Here is an 18,808-nt window from a genome sequence, read left to right on the forward strand (position 1 = left end):
TGTTGGCTGTTCATGGCTGCAGTGAACTCCCGTCTACAATTTTCTGAAATTATCTAACTGGAGCTTATAGAAAAATTTTAAAAATTAACCTCTTTAACACATAGTATTATTAAGATGTATTTTGTGCAGTTTTGAGTTCATTCTTAATTTTATGATAGATTCATGAAGAAGGGCAAACTATGGATCATGGCACCCCAAATTCACTCAAGACGGCTTTCCTGGAATTGAAAATAAAGCTGATGCAACATACCAACAACATGGCAAGTTTTTCTATTCTAGAAAGTACTGCTTAAAAAACCTTGAAGATTGCCTATCGTCTAAATAAAACTTAAAAAATATATATGGGGGGTGGGGCGCCTGGGTGGCTCAGTCGGTTAAGTGTCTGACTTTTTTTTTTTAACTTTTTTTTTAAAGATTTTATCTATTTATTTGACAGAGAGACACAGCGAGAGAGGGAACACAAGCAGGGGGAGAGGGAGAGGGAGAAGCAGGCTTCCCGCGGAGCAGGAAGCCCGATGCGGGGCTCGATCCCAGAACCCTGGGGTCATGACCTGAGAGCCGAAGGCAGACGCTTAACAACTGAGCCACCCAGGCACCCTGAGTGTCTGACTCTTCATTTCTGCTCAGGTCATGATCTCAGGGTCCTGAGATTGAGCCCTGCATCAGGCTCTGCACTTAGCAGGGAGTCTGCTTGAGATTCTCTCTCTCCCTCTGCTTTTCCCCCCACATGCCTGTATGTGCGCTTACGTGTGCGCTCTCTCTCTCTCTCATTCTCTCTCTCTGTAAAATCAATCAATCAATCTTTTTTAAAAAAAAAATATGTGGGAATTATCTAAAAAATCTTGGGGTATTATGGTAATTTTTCCTTCTAGGTTTCTCATTTTCCAGTCATTATGCAATAAGTTTATTACTTTTTTGTATATTACTTTTTAAATCAGAAAATATACTGTTTAAGAATATATAATAACTTATACTTTAGTGTATGAGGGTAACAAGGTGAGGCCAGGCTGCTTTAAAAATAGACTTTTTGCTCCACTTGTTTAAATATTAGGGATCTTTAAATATATTGCAATTGCTTGTTGTTAAAACCACGAAGGTCCCATTTCTCTAGTTTGTTTTCATTTCCATTATTCATTGCCAAGCAATCCAGATTTTTCCCTTTTCAAAGACATTTGGACAGGGATGGGCTAGAATGGGTGTTCTATTCCTGGTTGTTTTCTCTTGCAGTTCTGGTTAAATCTGGCAGAGGTGGACATCCCAGCAACCACTCTTTTTAACAAAGCACAATAAAATTATAATTCATTAGAAAGTGAACCCAGGGGCGCCTGAGTGGCTCAGTTGGTTGGGCGGCTGCCTTCGGCTCAGGTCATGATCCCAGGGTCCTGGGATCGAGCCCCACATCGGGCTCCCTGCTTGGCGGAGAGCCTGCTTCTCCCTCTCCCTCTGTCTGCCGCTCTGCCTACTTGTGCTCTCTCTCTATCTCTGTGAAATAAATAAATAAAAATCTTTATAAAAAAAAAAAAAGAAAGTGAACCCAGGGGGCCACCTGGGTGGCTCAGTCGGTCAAGCATCCAACTCTTGGTTTTGGCTCAGGTTGTGATCTCAGGGTTGTGAGATCAAGCCCCCCGTTGAGCTCCACACTCAGAGCAGAACCTGCTTGAGTTTCCCTCTCTCTCTCCCTCCATCCCACTCTTGCTCTCTCTCTAAAATAAATAAAATCTTTTTTAAATATTAAAAAAAAAGGAAAGTGAGCCCAGAAAATTAAGTCTTGACTTTCAGATGTCATCCTCGAGTAAGAATTAAAAAGAATTTCCTTTTTCCTTGCAGATTCTATTTCTTTCTTTAGGGGATCCATGCAGGACGAACACAGCCATCTCTGTGGAGTGTGTGGTTCAGACGCGGGCAGTCAGTGCGCCCGTAAACTGCTGGCCTTCTGCTTGGCAGCTGCAGCTTCTGACCTGAGTCCTGCGCTCGGCACCTGACCTGGGGACAACGCCACGGCTGTGCATTAGCAGGTCGGTGGGGCGCTCATGTCTGTGATCGAGTCTTTACATTCCAGGTTCGTGCTTCTGTTTATGGGCATGGAACCCATTCCCTGGGGCGGTGGGGGGAAAATTCAGAAACTAGAACAAAGCAACCATCAGAGGGTATTTACAAAAACCATTACTTCCTGCACTTGCACTGTCAGATCACTGGGCTTTCAGAAAAATAAAGATACTAAGTGTCATTGTCAACATCGTTAATGTACAACACTCTAAACTGAAGCTAAAACTTTTATCCTAAAGGTTCTTTGGCTTACAGAATTTTCATAATTTTTATCCTACTCCAATGGCCTTTGTTCCTATTTTTCCTGGTCTGGAACCACCCCCCGTGCTTTACTCAGGGGTTGGTCATGGACATTTCTGCTTCTCTCTTGAGTGATGTTTTGGACTTAGAAACAGATGATGACGTCTGTTTTAAAAAGTCCCATATTGCTTATGTCTGAATCAGCAGGAGATACACATTTCTTATTCAGTCCAGTTTTGTTTGCTCATTCTACAGGCTTTCAAATTTCCAGGGATCTGGTAGGCTTGTGAGAAGCATTTGTAAATACCAGCTCAGCCTCATTATGTTAAAGGGTCCCTTGAAACCACAAACCACTTCACCAGTCGTAGCCAGAAGGCTTGGCTTTCATTCTCACGATTAACAGCCCGAGATAAGGACTTGTGTTGACAAGAGATTTGCCAACACATTTCCAGCTGATGACACATCCTGATCACCAGATAAGCTCACTCTTCCGTGAACGGTAGCTACAGACAAGCAGTCCGATTCTTTCCTGAAGGAATCAATTTCTATTTTAATCTTCCGGACGACTTTTATTTACCTTACTCAGAACACTACCAAATGTGAATAGCATGTTCTCACTGACCTGTGTGTGTTTTTTATTTTGCACTGTGTATGTTCTTAGGTGAAATGAGAAACTAATAAAACAGTAATGCTGTCTGATAATAAGCATCATTTCTGAAGTTGATAAAAACAGTTATTTTGTTAATAAATAAACATTTATTTGTTTTCATTGTTCATTGAAAATGTGTTCTTTGCAGGGAGATGATATTGTAATCATCCCAAGAAAAAGGCTCTTATCCTTCATTCTATCTTCTTAGTTACCAGCACGGTATCCCCCATAGTTGATGCCTGATCAATATTCATTGACTTAATAACTAAAGTGACTCTTTAAAAAATTCTAGCTTAGAGCAAAATAAGTCAAACAGAGAGAGACATGTATCATATGACCTCACTGATATGAGGAATTCTTAATCTCAGGAAACAAACTGAGGGTTGCTGGAGTGGGGGGTGGGGTGGGAGGGATGGGGTGACTGGGTGATGGACACTGGGGAGGGTATGTGTTCTGGTAAGCGCTGTGAATTGTGCAAGACTGTTGAATCTCAGATCTGTACCTCTGAAACAAATAATGCAATATATGTTAAGAAAGAAAAAAAGAAGAAGAAGAATGTAGCAGGAGGGGAAGAATGAAGGGGGGGAAGTCGGAGGGGGAGAAGAACCATGAGAGACGATGGACTCTGAAAAACAAACTGAGGGTTCTAGAGGGGAGGGGGGTGGGAGGATGGGTTAGCCTGGTGATGGGTATTGAGGAGGGCACGTTCTGCATGGAGCACTGGGTGTTATGCACAAACAATGAATCATGGAACACTATATCTAAAACTAATGATGTAATGTATGGGGATTAACATAACAATAAAAAATTTTAAAAAAAAATTCTAGCTTAAAGTGGTAACATCTACAAATAATGTGAGAACCTACAAGTACAGTCAACTATTCGATTCATCTATCCCACTTCCAAACATTAATGTCATCTGTTTCTTAACTTTTTCAGGACTTCTTTTTTAAAATCTAATGAGACTTTAAAAGGTTATGAAATTTTATTGGTAAAAATAAATGATTTCAAATGAATTAATTTCCTATAAGCTCAGTAGATGAATCAAACTTTTCGATAATTATCACTTAATCTAAAATTAACTGCTGTTCATGGAAGAAGCTTAAAACAAATGATAGTTTTGCATTGCTGGTTGAGCCTAAATCTAATCTTGAACTCGTTGGAAATATTTATTGTAGGGATCTATTTGGCTCTGTTTTGGAAAAAGCATAATAAATTGCCCTCTACCGATTACTTCCATTTCATAGGTTTTTCTGGTTACGTCTGAGGTGCTGGCCAATCCAGATGACAGCATGTCACTCACGTGTAGGGTACCACTTCCCTGCCCACCCTCATCTGTACTCAATGCTCCTTGTCTTTGTCTTCACGTGTTCTGGACCTGAGCTGCTCTCTGACTCCTAATCACGTAAATTAACTTGCATTTTCAATCATTCAATCAGAAGATCATTACTCGTATTTTTCTATCCATTTACATCTATGGGGCACTAAGGATGGCATTCCGACATCATGGTACTAAAGGTGGGACGTTCTGAAGGCCTCTAATGGATGATTTTCCTGAGGTTTTGGACCTCAGGTACTTCTACTACTTAAACTTAAAAATCAAAATCAAGAAACTTGGCCATGAGCTTACCTAGAGCCCTAGTTTTCCTGGGTGCTCCCAGAGGTGTGGGAACAAAGCAGCTCCATTTCTGAGAATTAATGAGGTAGAAGCCATACTAGATGGTGTTTAAAAACATGAAATCTTGAGTTTATTGGCTTGGATTCAAATGCTGACAGCACCATTTAGTAACTCTATGACCTCAAACAAGGATTTAATGTCTCTGTGTCTCAGATTATTCATATGTAAAGTGAAAACAAGCCTTCTTGTTTCAGATGTGCTTCTAAGGCTGTTGTACAGATTAAATGAGATCACGCCTTTTAAGCCTCGCAGGTGGTAATCCTTCAGTATGGGTTAGCCGTTATGTTGTATTCCCATGTAGTCTTCTACCTCTTCCTGGACCTGTGGGGAATTCATGCAGGATTCCATGTTTGTTGAGAGTCACACCAGGGCCTTTAAATCTCAACTGTAGCATTTAGTCCTGTGGATGTGCCCTAGTCCTTCTGAGCCTCCAAGCTGGGGTCTGGTCCAATTCTGTGGCCCTCAGGTACACACAATGTCTCCCTCTGGAATCACTCTAGGGAAAATGATGTTTAGAAGTCACCAGGTTATAGATCTTCTAGAAGCAGGACTAAGTGTCTCTTTAAGGAAGTTAAGAGCATCATCTTGATACTCTCATCTGAAAAAAAGTAAAAGTAGCTGCTTTCCTCCAGAGGGAAAAACATTTTTGCCCAGTAAAGTGAAAATTTTACTACTCTCTGCTTCTTCCCACAGTATCCGTAAATATGCTGAGGCCGTTTATTTTGCCAGATGGTTTTTGAGACCCTGCTGAAATGAGAGACGCCCTCATTTTATATTTCCCTCAAATTCTACCACAAACCACACTTCTTGGGAGAAAAAAAAAAAAGTCGCCATGTAAGCATGTTTACCTTCAACGGACTAGGAAGCGGGAACTTGTCCATAAATGATGAGTCACCACTGCAGATCTATAAAAGTAAAGGTGCTTGTCTGGGAGAAGGCAGAGGCTCCAGGCACAACCATCATGATGCTCCCAGGCGTCCTGGCTGCCTTCCTCTTCTTGAGCTGGACTCAGTGTTGGTCCCTGCCTCTTCCTAGCGATGGTGAGGATGATCTGTCCGAGGAAGACTTCCAGCTCGCAGAGGTAGAGTATCTTGCCAGTCCCAGCGGGATGTTACATCTCACAAGTGCCCTTCTCTTTTAAAAGCAGGCCATTCTGGTCTCTTTTCCAGCGCTACTTGAAATCCTACTACTATCCTCTGAATCCCGCTGGAATCCTGAAGAAGTCTGCAGCAAGCTCCGTGGTTGACAGGCTCCGAGAAATGCAGTCCTTCTTCGGCTTAGAGGTCACCGGCAAACTTGATGATAACACCTTGGACATCATGAAGAAACCAAGATGTGGGGTTCCCGATGTGGGCGAGTACAATGTTTTCCCCCGAACTCTCAAGTGGTCCAAGACGAATCTAACCTACAGGTAAATCAGAGGCTATCTTTCTTTAATCTTTGTTAGTTTTTAAAATAGTATTAAATGCCTAATTTTCAGCACAAGCTATAAATGACAGAACATGTGTGGTCCCATTTTTTTTTAAGTAGGCTTTAAATATTTAACCAGAAGTTAAATAATTCCAGCAATAACTTTAATACTATTGGTGAGAATGTCTCATGACATCTATTATTGTTACATTAACCCAGCATTATTTTTCATTGGAAATCTCAAGGTATTTTTTTTTAGAAAAGAAATCAAATTAGAAGTAAAAGTAGGTGTAATAAAATTGGCAAATGTACTACATGAGGTGTATTTATTAGGAGTGCTTAAAAATGGAGAGTCCTACTCTCTCTAGGAACTTGACAAAGTTATTTCATTTATTTAGATCATAGTAATACAATTCCAAATCTGTATCATACAATACAAGTTTCATTAAATATCTGAATACTTTAAATGTAAGATTCCAAGTGGTCAGATATTTGGAGATACTCAAATATCTGATTGAATTCATTTTGTTATCTTTGTATGGCATCATAATTGATAAGTTCTTTGAAACTTTGGACCTCTAGTAGAACTTTTAAAGAAGCCACTGCATTTTGAGTTGAAAAGCAGTATTCCAAGAAAATATATTCTCAAATATTTCTCCTTCCAAAAATGTAATTGAAACTTTCTCTGCTGAATAGGATTGTGAATTATACCCCTGATCTGACTCATTCTGAAGTTGAAAAGGCATTCAGAAAAGCCTTCAAAGTTTGGTCAGATGTGACGCCTCTGAATTTTACCAGACTTCATGATGGCACTGCTGATATCATGATCTCTTTTGGAACTAAAGGTAATGATGGAGAATCATTTTTAAGAGACATTTTACATTCTGCTCCCTAATTGTCTCCATTCTTTTATTCCTTCTTTCAGTCATTCATTACTTTTTACAGAATTCACCAAGCATTTGTGCCAGGCACTGCTGGATATAATTAGATTCTTAACTCTTGCTTTTTGTGTGTAGAGCATGGCGATTTCTACCCATTTGATGGACCCTCTGGTCTGCTGGCTCATGCTTTTCCTCCTGGACCAAACTATGGAGGGGATGCTCATTTTGATGATGATGAAACTTGGACAAGTAGTTCCAAAGGTAATATTTCTTATAAAGGTATGATTCATGATTTCTAGATTAGGGATAGACAGTGATCGCATTGATAAGAAGTTAAGAAGCATACTGTAAATTATATTCGATAGTTGGTTATGTTTTTCAAAAAAATTAGAAGTTTATCTTATACTTATTAGTCTCTACAAGTGACATTTCTACAAACCTATGTGAAACATTAAAAGTGAGCAGTTTAGTTTAGTGACTTGAGGGATACTAGCTAACTTTGAATTAGGACCAAAATGTCTTTCTGTCAATCAAGGTGTTGTTACTGTGGATTACCTTTCAGTGTGTTTAGGAAGTACAGTTTATTACAAATACATACCTGAAAACTATTAGGGCTGGATAGGCAGGTCATAGATGAGTTGGATGTGAGTTGAAATAGTTTTTTTTTCCTTGACAGAAATATTAATGGCACAAGTGTAGTCTGTTTTCTGTTCTCTGTTATATGAGTTACTTGTTTCAGACATATCTATATCACTGATTTTATAAATACTCTTCCAACAAATCAAGATGGTGTCTTACTCCAAACAGCATGAGACAGACCAGATAAAAATTATACTTATAAGAGCAAAATGAAACTCAGTGTTGAATGAATTAGTCAGTAGATGAATCTTCAAACTCAAAAGAATTGGGAATATTAATTTAAGAAGAAGAGCGAGATTGTTCCAACTAGGACTTACCTATGGAGCTATATTGACCCTTGGTTGTGACAGTTAGAGGTAGTCTTCATAGATAGCTAATTGTTATTATTCATTTAAATCAGAAGAATTGTTATTCCAAAGAGTAAAACTGGGCCTTGGCTGACCAGTGCCTCTGCTTCAATGCCTCCAATGTATCTTTGGAAGGAGAGGTGAGAATTTACGTATTTATGTTCTGAATATTACACGGGTAAGAATGATTTTAGGAAGAAAGACTAACATCTAGTATTGTTAAGAGAGAGCCACAGTAAACCTCAGTTTTAGGCTCCTGCATAAGTTCTGTATTTGAAATATTAACAGAAATGAATGAAAATATTCATAAACAAACCATGATTGATTTTTCAGCTAAAGGCCAGGAATGGGATCTATCACTAGTCATTTCAATGAAGAATTGCTTTTTACTCAGATTATGTGAACTTTGATCGCTCTTAGGGTCTGCATGATTTACTAAGTTGGTTATACATTCTCATCAGGCATAGGCTCTGACAGCAATTGGTATTTAAGGTCAAATTGAAACCACTGACTCCAGCTTCCATGTGTTTTTTTTTTTCAACTTTTTATCTTTTTTTTCAATTTAAAATATCAGTATTAGGAGGCTCAGAAATTGGTAGTAAGAATGACTAGAGGAAATAATGTAAATATAGTGACACAGTGGTCTTCTAAAATTGAGGAAAGTTGGCCAAGCATTTCCAGAGTTTCTATTCCTTTAAACTTTAGAGTCTAGAGATATTCTGGAAAGGATCACTTGGTTGGAATTTATTCCCAAGTAGATTCCCAGAGACCCTATTTAGTGCATGCTCCATACTTGGTCATCATCCATTTGCATGATGCCTCTTGTTTAGACGATGTTCTAGAAACGCCCTGATAGCTAGCTCCCTATGTGACTTCCCATGACTCCTTCTTCAAGGCCTCCATTGTCCACTTTCCTCAGCTGCCCTGAGAAAAGAAAGAGCACATCAAGATTCCTAGTGTCTTCCCAGTAAATCCTCACTGATTCCTAATTATTTGAGAGCAATCTGTTGATATTCTAATTAGGTAGGCAGCTATAATCAAAGAGAACATTAAATTATAAGGATTAATTCAATATTTTGAATCTTCCTTCCAGCAACCGAATATTGAATATTAATTTTTTTAAAAAGAGTGAAATAGCCAAGAAAGAGAAAGAGGCAAAGAAAAGAGCATTCCATCCATTAACTGGTCACTGCCTTGCTTTCTCATCATTGCTTCGTTTTCTTATAGGCTACAACTTGTTCCTCGTCGCTGCCCATGAGTTCGGCCACTCCTTAGGTCTTGACCACTCCAAGGACCCGGGAGCACTCATGTTTCCCATCTACACCTACACTGACAAGAGCCACTTTACGCTTCCCGATGACGATGTACAAGGGATCCAGTCTCTCTATGGTAACTCTTAATTTATCAGTCTAGAAACAGAATAGATGCATACATTTACTTGCAAAATTATCAGTGAATTTATCATTACCATTATTGCTGTCCTGGTTCTGTTATTAAAACCTGGGAAGACATGCCCAGTTTTCCTTTCTGAATCAGACCATCTGCTCAAGTAGAAAATATTCTATTCTCCAAAGATTTTGCAGATTCCTATTTGTATTTTATACCTTGCAAGGTATGTTTGATTCCCACAAAACACCTCTGACATAAGGAAGGAAAATATTTTATTCCCCATTTAACCAATGAAGAAACCACACCCTGTAGCGCTTAAATAGTGTATCTCTAGTACCATGGCTGAGGGTGAAAGTGTGGTCTTAACCAGCTTTTATAAATTCTGGGTATTCCTTCAACCATGTCAGTTTGCCACAATAGGAACTGTTCAGGTGGCCTGTAGTAACTTTTAATCAACATCTACAATGACCATTGTAAGAATCTCTTCCTTCTTTTTTCTTCCAAATTTTCAATAATATTTATAAAATAATTAAACCTCACCTCAAACCAGCAAAACTGCCTCTACTAATAGAGTTAAAGTTATCAGTGTAAACACTTCTAGAGCAGCGAGCTCAGAAACCTTGCTCATGGCACCTGGCCCATCATTCCCCCTCCGGGCTGAAATCTACTATAGCAGCTAGTGTAGATGTGGGCAAGTGCTTTGCGTTTCTTACTATTTCTACAATATTGTGACCAAGGGACTTGATGATAGAACTAATATGAACCGGGTGGAGAAGAAGCAGCTCAGAATTGTTACTGTGCATGCATGGCACCTGTTTTGCACTCACCTGAGCTGGGGGAAAGCTACAAACTCGTGGCACATCAGGGCTGCTGAAGGCCTGGCTGCTCACTCACGGCAGCGGTACTGGGGTTAACTGGTGAAGTGACCATGTCAGACGTTGCTAGCTGGTAAAAGAGGCAAGACATAGAGCAGAGGTGAGGACTCCCACAGGGACGGTGTGCCCAGGAGTGGCTTGAAAAGAAATGTGTATCTCAAGAGCAGCCTGTCCATAGCTCATGCCAAGGATGGGGAAGGTTTCCTCTGAGTCTCGCTCCCTTCCCCATCCACCCATTTCTATCACCAACCTCAAGAAACCCAAAGATGTAGTTGAGAAGAATCTCAAGGGGTCTTGAGGATGGAAGCAGGAGGAGCAGGCCCACCCACAAGAGCTTGGTGACCTCGCAGGAAGGAAGTAGAATTGCATGGTGTTTGGATCCTGGTGTAGAAGCTGAGGACTTCCTGCCCTCCCTGGAGGGGACCCTGCGACTCTCCACTAGTAGGGGTGCGGCATCAGGAAGCCTGGCCTCACCACCTTCTTCCCTTCATTTCATGCCTGCAGGCCCAGGAGATGAAGACCCCAACCCTAAACACCCCAAAACACCAGACAAATGTGATCCCTCCTTATCCCTTGACGCCATCACCAGTCTCCGGGGAGAAATGATGATCTTTAAAGACAGGTACTCTTGATCTTATTTAACACAATCTGCATGTCATGGACATTTGTGAGGCTGTGTCTGCAAATAGCCAAACATCCAGTCACATTTCCAAAGGTGACGTTAACAGCAAAGATCAGAGATTTTTGGTAGGTTTGGGTTTTTTTTTTTTTTTTTACATGTTTCAGATGAAATAAATGACTAATGGATAAACACTTTACTTTTCCATGGCTAATCTTGGCATGATGCAGCTTCTCTTTACAACGCTGGTGGCACTCTTCCTCATAAAGATAACCAAGTAAATATAGAAACCCAATTTATTTATTTGAAAACACAAGTATTGAAATCAGTTACCATATCAGTAAACCGTGACAACATCCACTTGAGTTCCTTTGGGTCTGGAAAGACTTTTGTTCTGGTGACATACGTGGAAATTTGAGAGAATGTTTACAACCTAAACCTAGGGGTAACGCAAAATGAGATATGAATTTCTCACTTCTACCTTGTTCTAGTTTTGTTTGTTCATTTGTTCACTTATTCATTCATCAGTTGCTCACAGCAAACTCTGTATTTTCGCTTTGGCGCTAGATTCTTCTGGCGCTTGCATCCTCAGCTGGTTGATGTGGAGCTGTTCTTAACAAAATCCTTCTGGCCGGAACTTCCCAACCGTATCGATGCTGCATATGAGCACCCCTCTCGGGACCTTGTCTTCATCTTTAGAGGTAAGCCTCTCCCCCCGTGTCCAGGGCAGGCAGTGATGAGCTTGATGCGGCTGGAGTCTTAGCACAATGACCGCTCCTGAAAAAAATAGCCAAGTTAAGAGCCAAGCATAACAAAATATTAAGCAGAACATACTTGGAACCTTTCTACCAAATGTCCCCAAATTTGACAAGTAAAGATCTGCATTGTTAATTATCCTTACAAATGGACCATTTGTTGTACAGCAGTCGCGTCAGTTTTTTCTTACTTCCTCTTAAAAATTATTTGCTGAGCAGACATTATGACAATGTACCTCTTGAAACATTGAAAAAAATATTATCCATAATTCCCCTTTCTGAAAAGTTGATTTATTTCATTTTCTCACCTTTTTTGGGTAGTCCTTCACCATATGTAATATGTGTTTTTGAATATTTGCATTCATAGTATATATACATTTTCATATTTTACTTGTTCTCTTGACACAAAATCACGGACAGTTTTCCAAAGTGCTATTCCGTCTTCATGATCATCATTCATAACGGCTACATAGCACTCTACTGACATTGTTTCTGTTGTTTGACCATTACAATTAATGCTATAATAAAGTCACTTTCTATCTGTTATAAAAAATCTGAGTTTTCAATCTAATTCACTGTTCCCTCTGCCCTGCTTATTCATGAAGAAATTTTAATACATTTTTCACCCAGCTCCAGATTAACAGTCAGAGGTAATATGTTGCCAAATTAATTATATTTGGTTGGTAATTAGGAAGTTAGCATTTTAAGTCTTATTTTTTTGTTTGAAGAATGCTCATATTTCTGTGTTTCATAAACATGGTGACCACAGACCCTGATTTCTAAATGTGTAAAATGTATAAAATGAGTCTTTCTTTGTTAAAGTAAATATCTACATAATGTGAGTCCTAATAGATTCCCTTGGATAATAAAACCATTCTTTCACTTATTCTAGGCAGAAAATTTTGGGCTCTTAATGGTTATGACATTCTGGAAGGTTATCCCCAAAAAATATCCGAACTGGGATTTCCAAAAGAGGTTAAGAAGATAAGCGCAGCCGTCCACTTTGAGGACACAGGGAAGACACTCTTCTTCTCGGGAAACCAGGTCTGGAGGTACGGCCGCCATGTTTACTGTGTTTACTGTGTCACACGGGCCAAGTGAGTCCCACACTGCTCTCACTGGTTTAAATAATTCTCTCATGCTCATCCAGTGGAGAAGTTGGCCAGGAAAGCTGCTGGGCCCACGGTTTTTAAAGTCAGCCCCTTTTTGAAGGACAGGGGGAGTTGGAATATTTAGAACATACGTCGATATGAAGGCAACCCTGACACTGGCAACATCTCAGAGCTTAGAGCCATATATATATTTGGGAATGAGAATATCTCATAGGAATCCCACACTTGAAAGATTTAAATTAGTAGCTCTACTTTATGTGTACACACACATGCACACATTCTCATCTGTGTCATCTTTGCTGTTTGGCTTCTTTATTTCTGACAATGACATTCACTACCGTCTAAATACTATGACCAAGTTCTCCCTGGTACTGCTGTTCCAGTCCCTATGCCCTAGATAAGGTCTGTGGTGCAATGAGGGAGTGTGACTTACCAGACTGCAAACATACTGTGCTTTTATCCCCCCATTTGGCTGGAAGGTCTTGCCCTTGCATCTCTCCCTCTTGAAATTCTACCCTCTGGTCAAAGTTAACTGGAAATACCATTTAACCTCAAAGTCTTTTGGAGCACCCATTCACAGGCTATGTCTCTTCTCATATCCTCTCATGGCACTGGATGTCTCCTTGGCATGATGCTTGGCTTCCATTGCTTAGTGTTGCCATGTAGACATGTCCCACCTCTCTCCACAGTTCAGTGGTTCTTGTCTTTCACCTATTGGAACATATCTCAAGGGAAGGAAACTCTCATCAGTAACAGTAACAGTGGTACATGATGGGAGGCTGCTCTAGGCTAATTTCAGGATGTGTGTGGTTTGCTAGGATGTGCCTGTGTGCAGGGGAGGTGGATTATGGAACTGAGCAATGGTAGGGGCGAGCCGTGCTCCCCTGCCTAGCTTCAAAACCGCCAGATGCCCTGATAACTTCTTAGTCCAGGAGTTATACATCCAATATTCTGGCATCCATTATCGCACTTAGCGAGTTGTCTCACCCATGGTGCGAGATCAGTACATAGTTGTTCAATGCACAAACATGTATTTATTTTGGTCTAAGAACACTTTCCTAATAACACACTTTTATAACAGATATGCAGTTTGTGAAATGGAAATGAGCTTGTGACTATCTTTACAAAGATGGCCTTTAGACAAGGTAACAAATGCTCAGCGAGCATCCACAATGCACCCAATATCATAATTTCTAATTTGCAAAAGCTACCAGATGTTCTAAACAGACTTAAAATTTTACAACTCTTGTCAATTTTTTTAATTAAAAAAATTTTTTTTAATTTAAAAAAAAATTTTTTTAAAAGATTTTTATTTATACATTTGACAGAGAGAGACACAGTGAGAGAGGGAACACAAGCAGGGTGGGTGGGAGAGGGAGAAGTGGCTTCCTGCCAAGGAGGGAGCCCGATGTGGGACTCAATCCCAGGACCCCCGGATCATGACCTGAGCTGAAGGCAGACACTTAACGACTGAGTCACCCAGGCACCTCTAACTCTTGTCCATTTTGAAAGGTGTCATGATATCCACTGTATCATTTCTGAAACAATTTCTAAGAAATACGACCTACTTAAGAGTTTCTTTTTCTTACTACATAGCTATGATGATGCTAACCAGGTCATGGATAAAGACTACCCCAGGCTAATAGAAGAGGACTTCCCGGGCATTGGTGATAAAGTGGACGCTGTCTATGGGAAAAACGGTAACTAGTTCCATCACGCTGACCTCAGTGGGGGGTTTCTGTAGCCCCTCAAAGTATTTCCTTAGAGAGCAGTTTTATACAGGACTTAAAGGTGCTAAGAAACTTCTGGCAGTTAAGGAATAGTTATGTAGGCAGCAAACAAAACATAATACATTTAGAATAAATGAAAATGTTGCTCAAATGATTGCTAATTCTACAAATAATAATGCCAAACTTTAAACACTATCTTAAACTGTTTTTTAAGATTTTATTTATTTATTTATTTATTTATTTATTTATTTATTTATTTATTTATTTATTTGAGAGAGGGAGAGGAAGAGAAAGTGGGGGGGCAGAGGGAGAGAGAGAACCTCAAGAAGACTCCCCGCTGAGCATGGAGCCGGACATGGGGCTCGATCTCATGATCCTGAGATCATGACCGGAGTCAAAACCAAGAGTCAGACGCTTAACCGAGTGAGCCACCCAGGTGCCCCAACACTATCTTAAATTATGCTTAATGATGCCAAGAGTCAAAAATTATTGCCATAATTTAAATCAGGGGTAGAGTGGGGAGTCATTTATATAGAAAGACCAATGACTACAGTAACTATATAGTTATTTTTGCTTTAATTATGAAAAGGGGCATTTTTCCAAACTCAAATAACTAGTATCAATATGTCAAGCATCAAAACTGGAACTCCTGGCAAGATGACCACGATTTCAAGGTGACAATTCAGGAGACCTGGGAAACTTGTACTTTTTTTTCTTCCCTTAAACCATAAGCAATATAGTAAGGCATTAGTAGGGTTTTAAACACAAATGTTGGCGTCTTAAAAAACAATGGGATCTAACAGGTTGTACCTTTAATGTGAGCTGGCATAAACTCTTACCGATTTCAGACTCTGAAATTTTCTTTTTGGTCATTTCCTTATAGGTTATATCTATTTCTTCAATGGGCCCATACAGTTTGAATACAGCATCTGGAGTAAGCGCATTGTGCGTGTCATGCCAGCAAATTCCCTGTTGTGGTGTTAAGTGTCTTTTAAATATTGTTATTTAAATCCTGGAGAGCATTTGAGAGAATACTTCCAGCGATACTGGGTGTGGGGGATGGGGATGTCGGGGGAAAAGCTTAGTTCTGTGAACAAGCTTTGGTAACTTATCTTTGAATAGATGGTATCTGGACAGTGATATGTGGCTGGAACCACAATGAATTTTAAAGTTATGGAATATTCAGAGACTGTAAGGATCACCTAATTCTTGCGCGCTACACAGAAGCAGCAGTCGACGGTATTTCCCACAACAGAAATGGGACATATGGTGTGTCAAAGAGAGTTAGCATAGTGTTTAAATATATTTATAAGGAAACTTTGCAAAGGCATAGAAGCAAGTCACAGTTATGTAATTAATGAATCATCTTTATTAAAAAGTGTAAAATAGTATGAGAATGGAATTTGCAGGGAGCATGTGGTAATGTGGTACCACGAACAGACAGAAACCAAAGGGAAATATCTGTAATAAAGCTATTGTGGACAACTTTCCAAAGAAGTGATTTTGGTTTTGCACTGAGAATATTTGAATGTACATGCCCCCCTTCCTACTGACACTAGGATCAAAGTCACTCCAGATGAGAGACAGGGCCCAATGCCGAGGACAGTAGATGTGGCCTGTGGGTTCGGTTTAATTCTCACTGTTGACCGTGATTCCAGGCCTACTCTCAAAGAAGATCATTTTTTTTTTTTTTTGCATGTTCTACAAGATAAAGAGAGCCCATCTCTCTTTGTATTCAAACATTTCAGGTCTTCCAAAAACATCAAAGAATTAATATGGCTATCATAGCAATCAAAGGCCACGGCATCATTCTTTCATAAACCAACTGATTCTTTAAGATGAAAGGTAGTATTCTAGCCCTGTCTTACCTAGATAATTGCTTTAATTGTCCAGTTCACCATGGATAAAGAGGCTCCTTTCTTAAAATATAAAGTGTATCTTATAAATTGGAAGCATGCTAAAACGGAGACATCCAAAGTAAAGAAAACATCCCGCTGGACTGCAGTCCTCCTGAAGATGTGGAAATGTGCTTCTCCCTCTCTTCTTGCTCTTCTCTCACCCCTGGCGTGGCTTAACCTGCCCAGCGTGGGGTGCTCACTGAGTGGGGGATCGGCCACAGGTGATCTCAGACATGCTGGGACCTCCTGTTCACAGAAATTCGGGCGAAGAAAATAAAGTGTATCATATTTGCAAGATGTGTCAGGAAGCGTTTATACTGTTTATAATAAAAAGGATATTTTCAACAGACATTATTATATAGTACATTTTGTCTTTTGGTGTAATTTTAGGCTTTCTTCACACAAAGAGGATCCATTTAAATTATTCCTTTTTCTTGCCCATATTTCTTGGTGAATGTAATTCACTCACTGTTTTGCTTTGTTTGTTTGTAGAAAGACTACATTCAGAATTAAGAAGTAACTGTCCCAGGCCATGTTAACAGGAGCTCTGCCAGGGTTTGGTCGGCCTCGGGCTGATGGGCCCACTTCCCCAGGTGGAGCTCACAGTTCCTCAGACTCTGCCCTGCTGGGAGTACTATTTGGAAATGAGGTGGGAAGAACACTAGATTGGGAGCAAGGAAGATTGGGTTCTAATGTGTACCTTGAAGCTCTTGGGGCCTGACCCTCTTGAGGTTTAAAACGAGACTATTGCACGTTGACGAAGTTGGGAAATACGGGGAGGCAGGGAACTCTCATGAGGAAGGCAAACACTCTCTGGGAACCTCAGGGTCCCCTGAGCTTAAGACTAGGTCCCTTCTGTTTTCCTAAACACTATCCATCCCCATTTAGTAAGTGTCTGTTAAAGGTCAGGCAGCTAAGATGTTGAGATGAACTAGAAAAACTTGCTCTCTACCCCCTAAGAACTTATATCCTACAATGGAGGCAAAATGATTAAAATTTAGTAAGTTAAGTGATTTTGAGGGGAGAATGAGCAGTTACTGTAGGTGTGAGGAGGGCTGCTGATTGTTTCCTCCCAGGGCACCCCTCAAAGTCAGTCTCTGCACTGTTCACCTTCCCAGAATGTGTCATAAGATTCTTCTAAGGCTTGCTATTGGAGTAGAAATGCCCACCCACCCATCCACCCCCCCATCCATCCCATCCATCCATCCACCCATCTACCCACCCATCCATCCATCCACCCACGCACCCATTTATCCATCCATCGTCCCATCTACCCACACATCCATCCACCCACCCACGCACCCATTTATCCATCCATCGTCCCATCTACCCACACATCCATCCACCCACCCACGCACCCATTTATCCATCCATCCTCCCATCTACCCACACACCCATCCACCCACCCACGCACCCATTTATCCATCCATCCTCCCATCTACCCACACACCCATCCACCCACCCATGCACCCATTTATCCACCCATCCATCCATCCACCCACGCACCCATTTATCCATCCATCGTCCCATCTACCCACACATCCATCCACCCACCCATGCACCCATTTATCCATCCATCGTCCCATCTACCCACACATCCATCCACCCACCCACGCACCCATTTATCCATCCATCCTCCCATCTACCCACACATCCATCCACCCACCCACGCACCCATTTATCCATCCATCGTCCCATCTACCCACACATCCATCCACCCACCCACGCACCCATTTATCCATCCATCCTCCCATCTACCCACACACCCATCCACGCACCCATGCACCCATTTATCCATCCATCCACCCATCTACCCACCCATCCATCCATCCACCCACGCACCCATTTATCCATCCATCGTCCCATCTACCCACACATCCATCCACCCACCCACGCACCCATTTATCCATCCATCGTCCCATCTACCCACACATCCATCCACCCACCCACGCACCCATTTATCCATCCATCCTCCCATCTACCCACACACCCATCCATCCACCCACGCACCCATTTATCCATCCATCGTCCCATCTACCCACACATCCATCCACCCACCCACGCACCCATTTATCCATCCATCCTCCCATCTACCCACACACCCATCCATCCACCCACGCACCCATTTATCCATCCATCGTCCCATCTACCCACACACCCATCCACCCACCCACGCACCCATTTATCCATCCATCGTCCCATCTACCCACACATCCATCCACCCACCCACGCACCCATTTATCCATCCATCCTCCCATCTACCCACACACCCATCCATCCATCCATCCATCCATGCATGCAGTAAATAGTAATTGAGCACCTATGCTGTGTCAGGAACTTAAGTAGATGCTGTGGATACCCGGAAAAGGAAAACCTTATTACTTTCTTGGCGCTCCAAGTCTGGTTGGGGAGATGGGTATTAATCAAGTAGGTATGAAATACAACTATGATAAATGCCATAAAGAACAGAACATGGGACTCCAGCAAGAGGGATTCTCCATGTGGATGGGGCGAGGGGCGCGGGAAGGTGGCTGGAGAGT

The 18,808-nt window shown here is 41.1% G+C and overlaps 1 protein-coding gene across 1 annotated transcript; it reads left to right on the plus strand.

Annotated features, from left to right (window-relative positions):
• The first annotated feature begins 5,525 nt into the window (after positions 1-5,525).
• Positions 5,526-16,619, plus strand: MMP13 (matrix metallopeptidase 13). The gene is made up of 10 exons (XM_036117733.2): positions 5,526-5,694; positions 5,783-6,024; positions 6,720-6,868; positions 7,040-7,165; positions 9,118-9,279; positions 10,659-10,776; positions 11,341-11,474; positions 12,421-12,580; positions 14,237-14,340; positions 15,254-16,619. Exons 1-10 carry the CDS (start codon positions 5,575-5,577, stop codon positions 15,352-15,354), a joined length of 1,416 nt encoding a protein of 471 aa, XP_035973626.2. The 5' UTR covers positions 5,526-5,574; the 3' UTR covers positions 15,355-16,619.
• The last annotated feature ends 2,189 nt before the right edge of the window (positions 16,620-18,808 follow it).

Source organism: Halichoerus grypus, chromosome 11 (genome assembly GCF_964656455.1).
Source record: "Halichoerus grypus chromosome 11, mHalGry1.hap1.1, whole genome shotgun sequence".
Taxonomy (NCBI): domain Eukaryota; kingdom Metazoa; phylum Chordata; class Mammalia; order Carnivora; family Phocidae; genus Halichoerus; species Halichoerus grypus.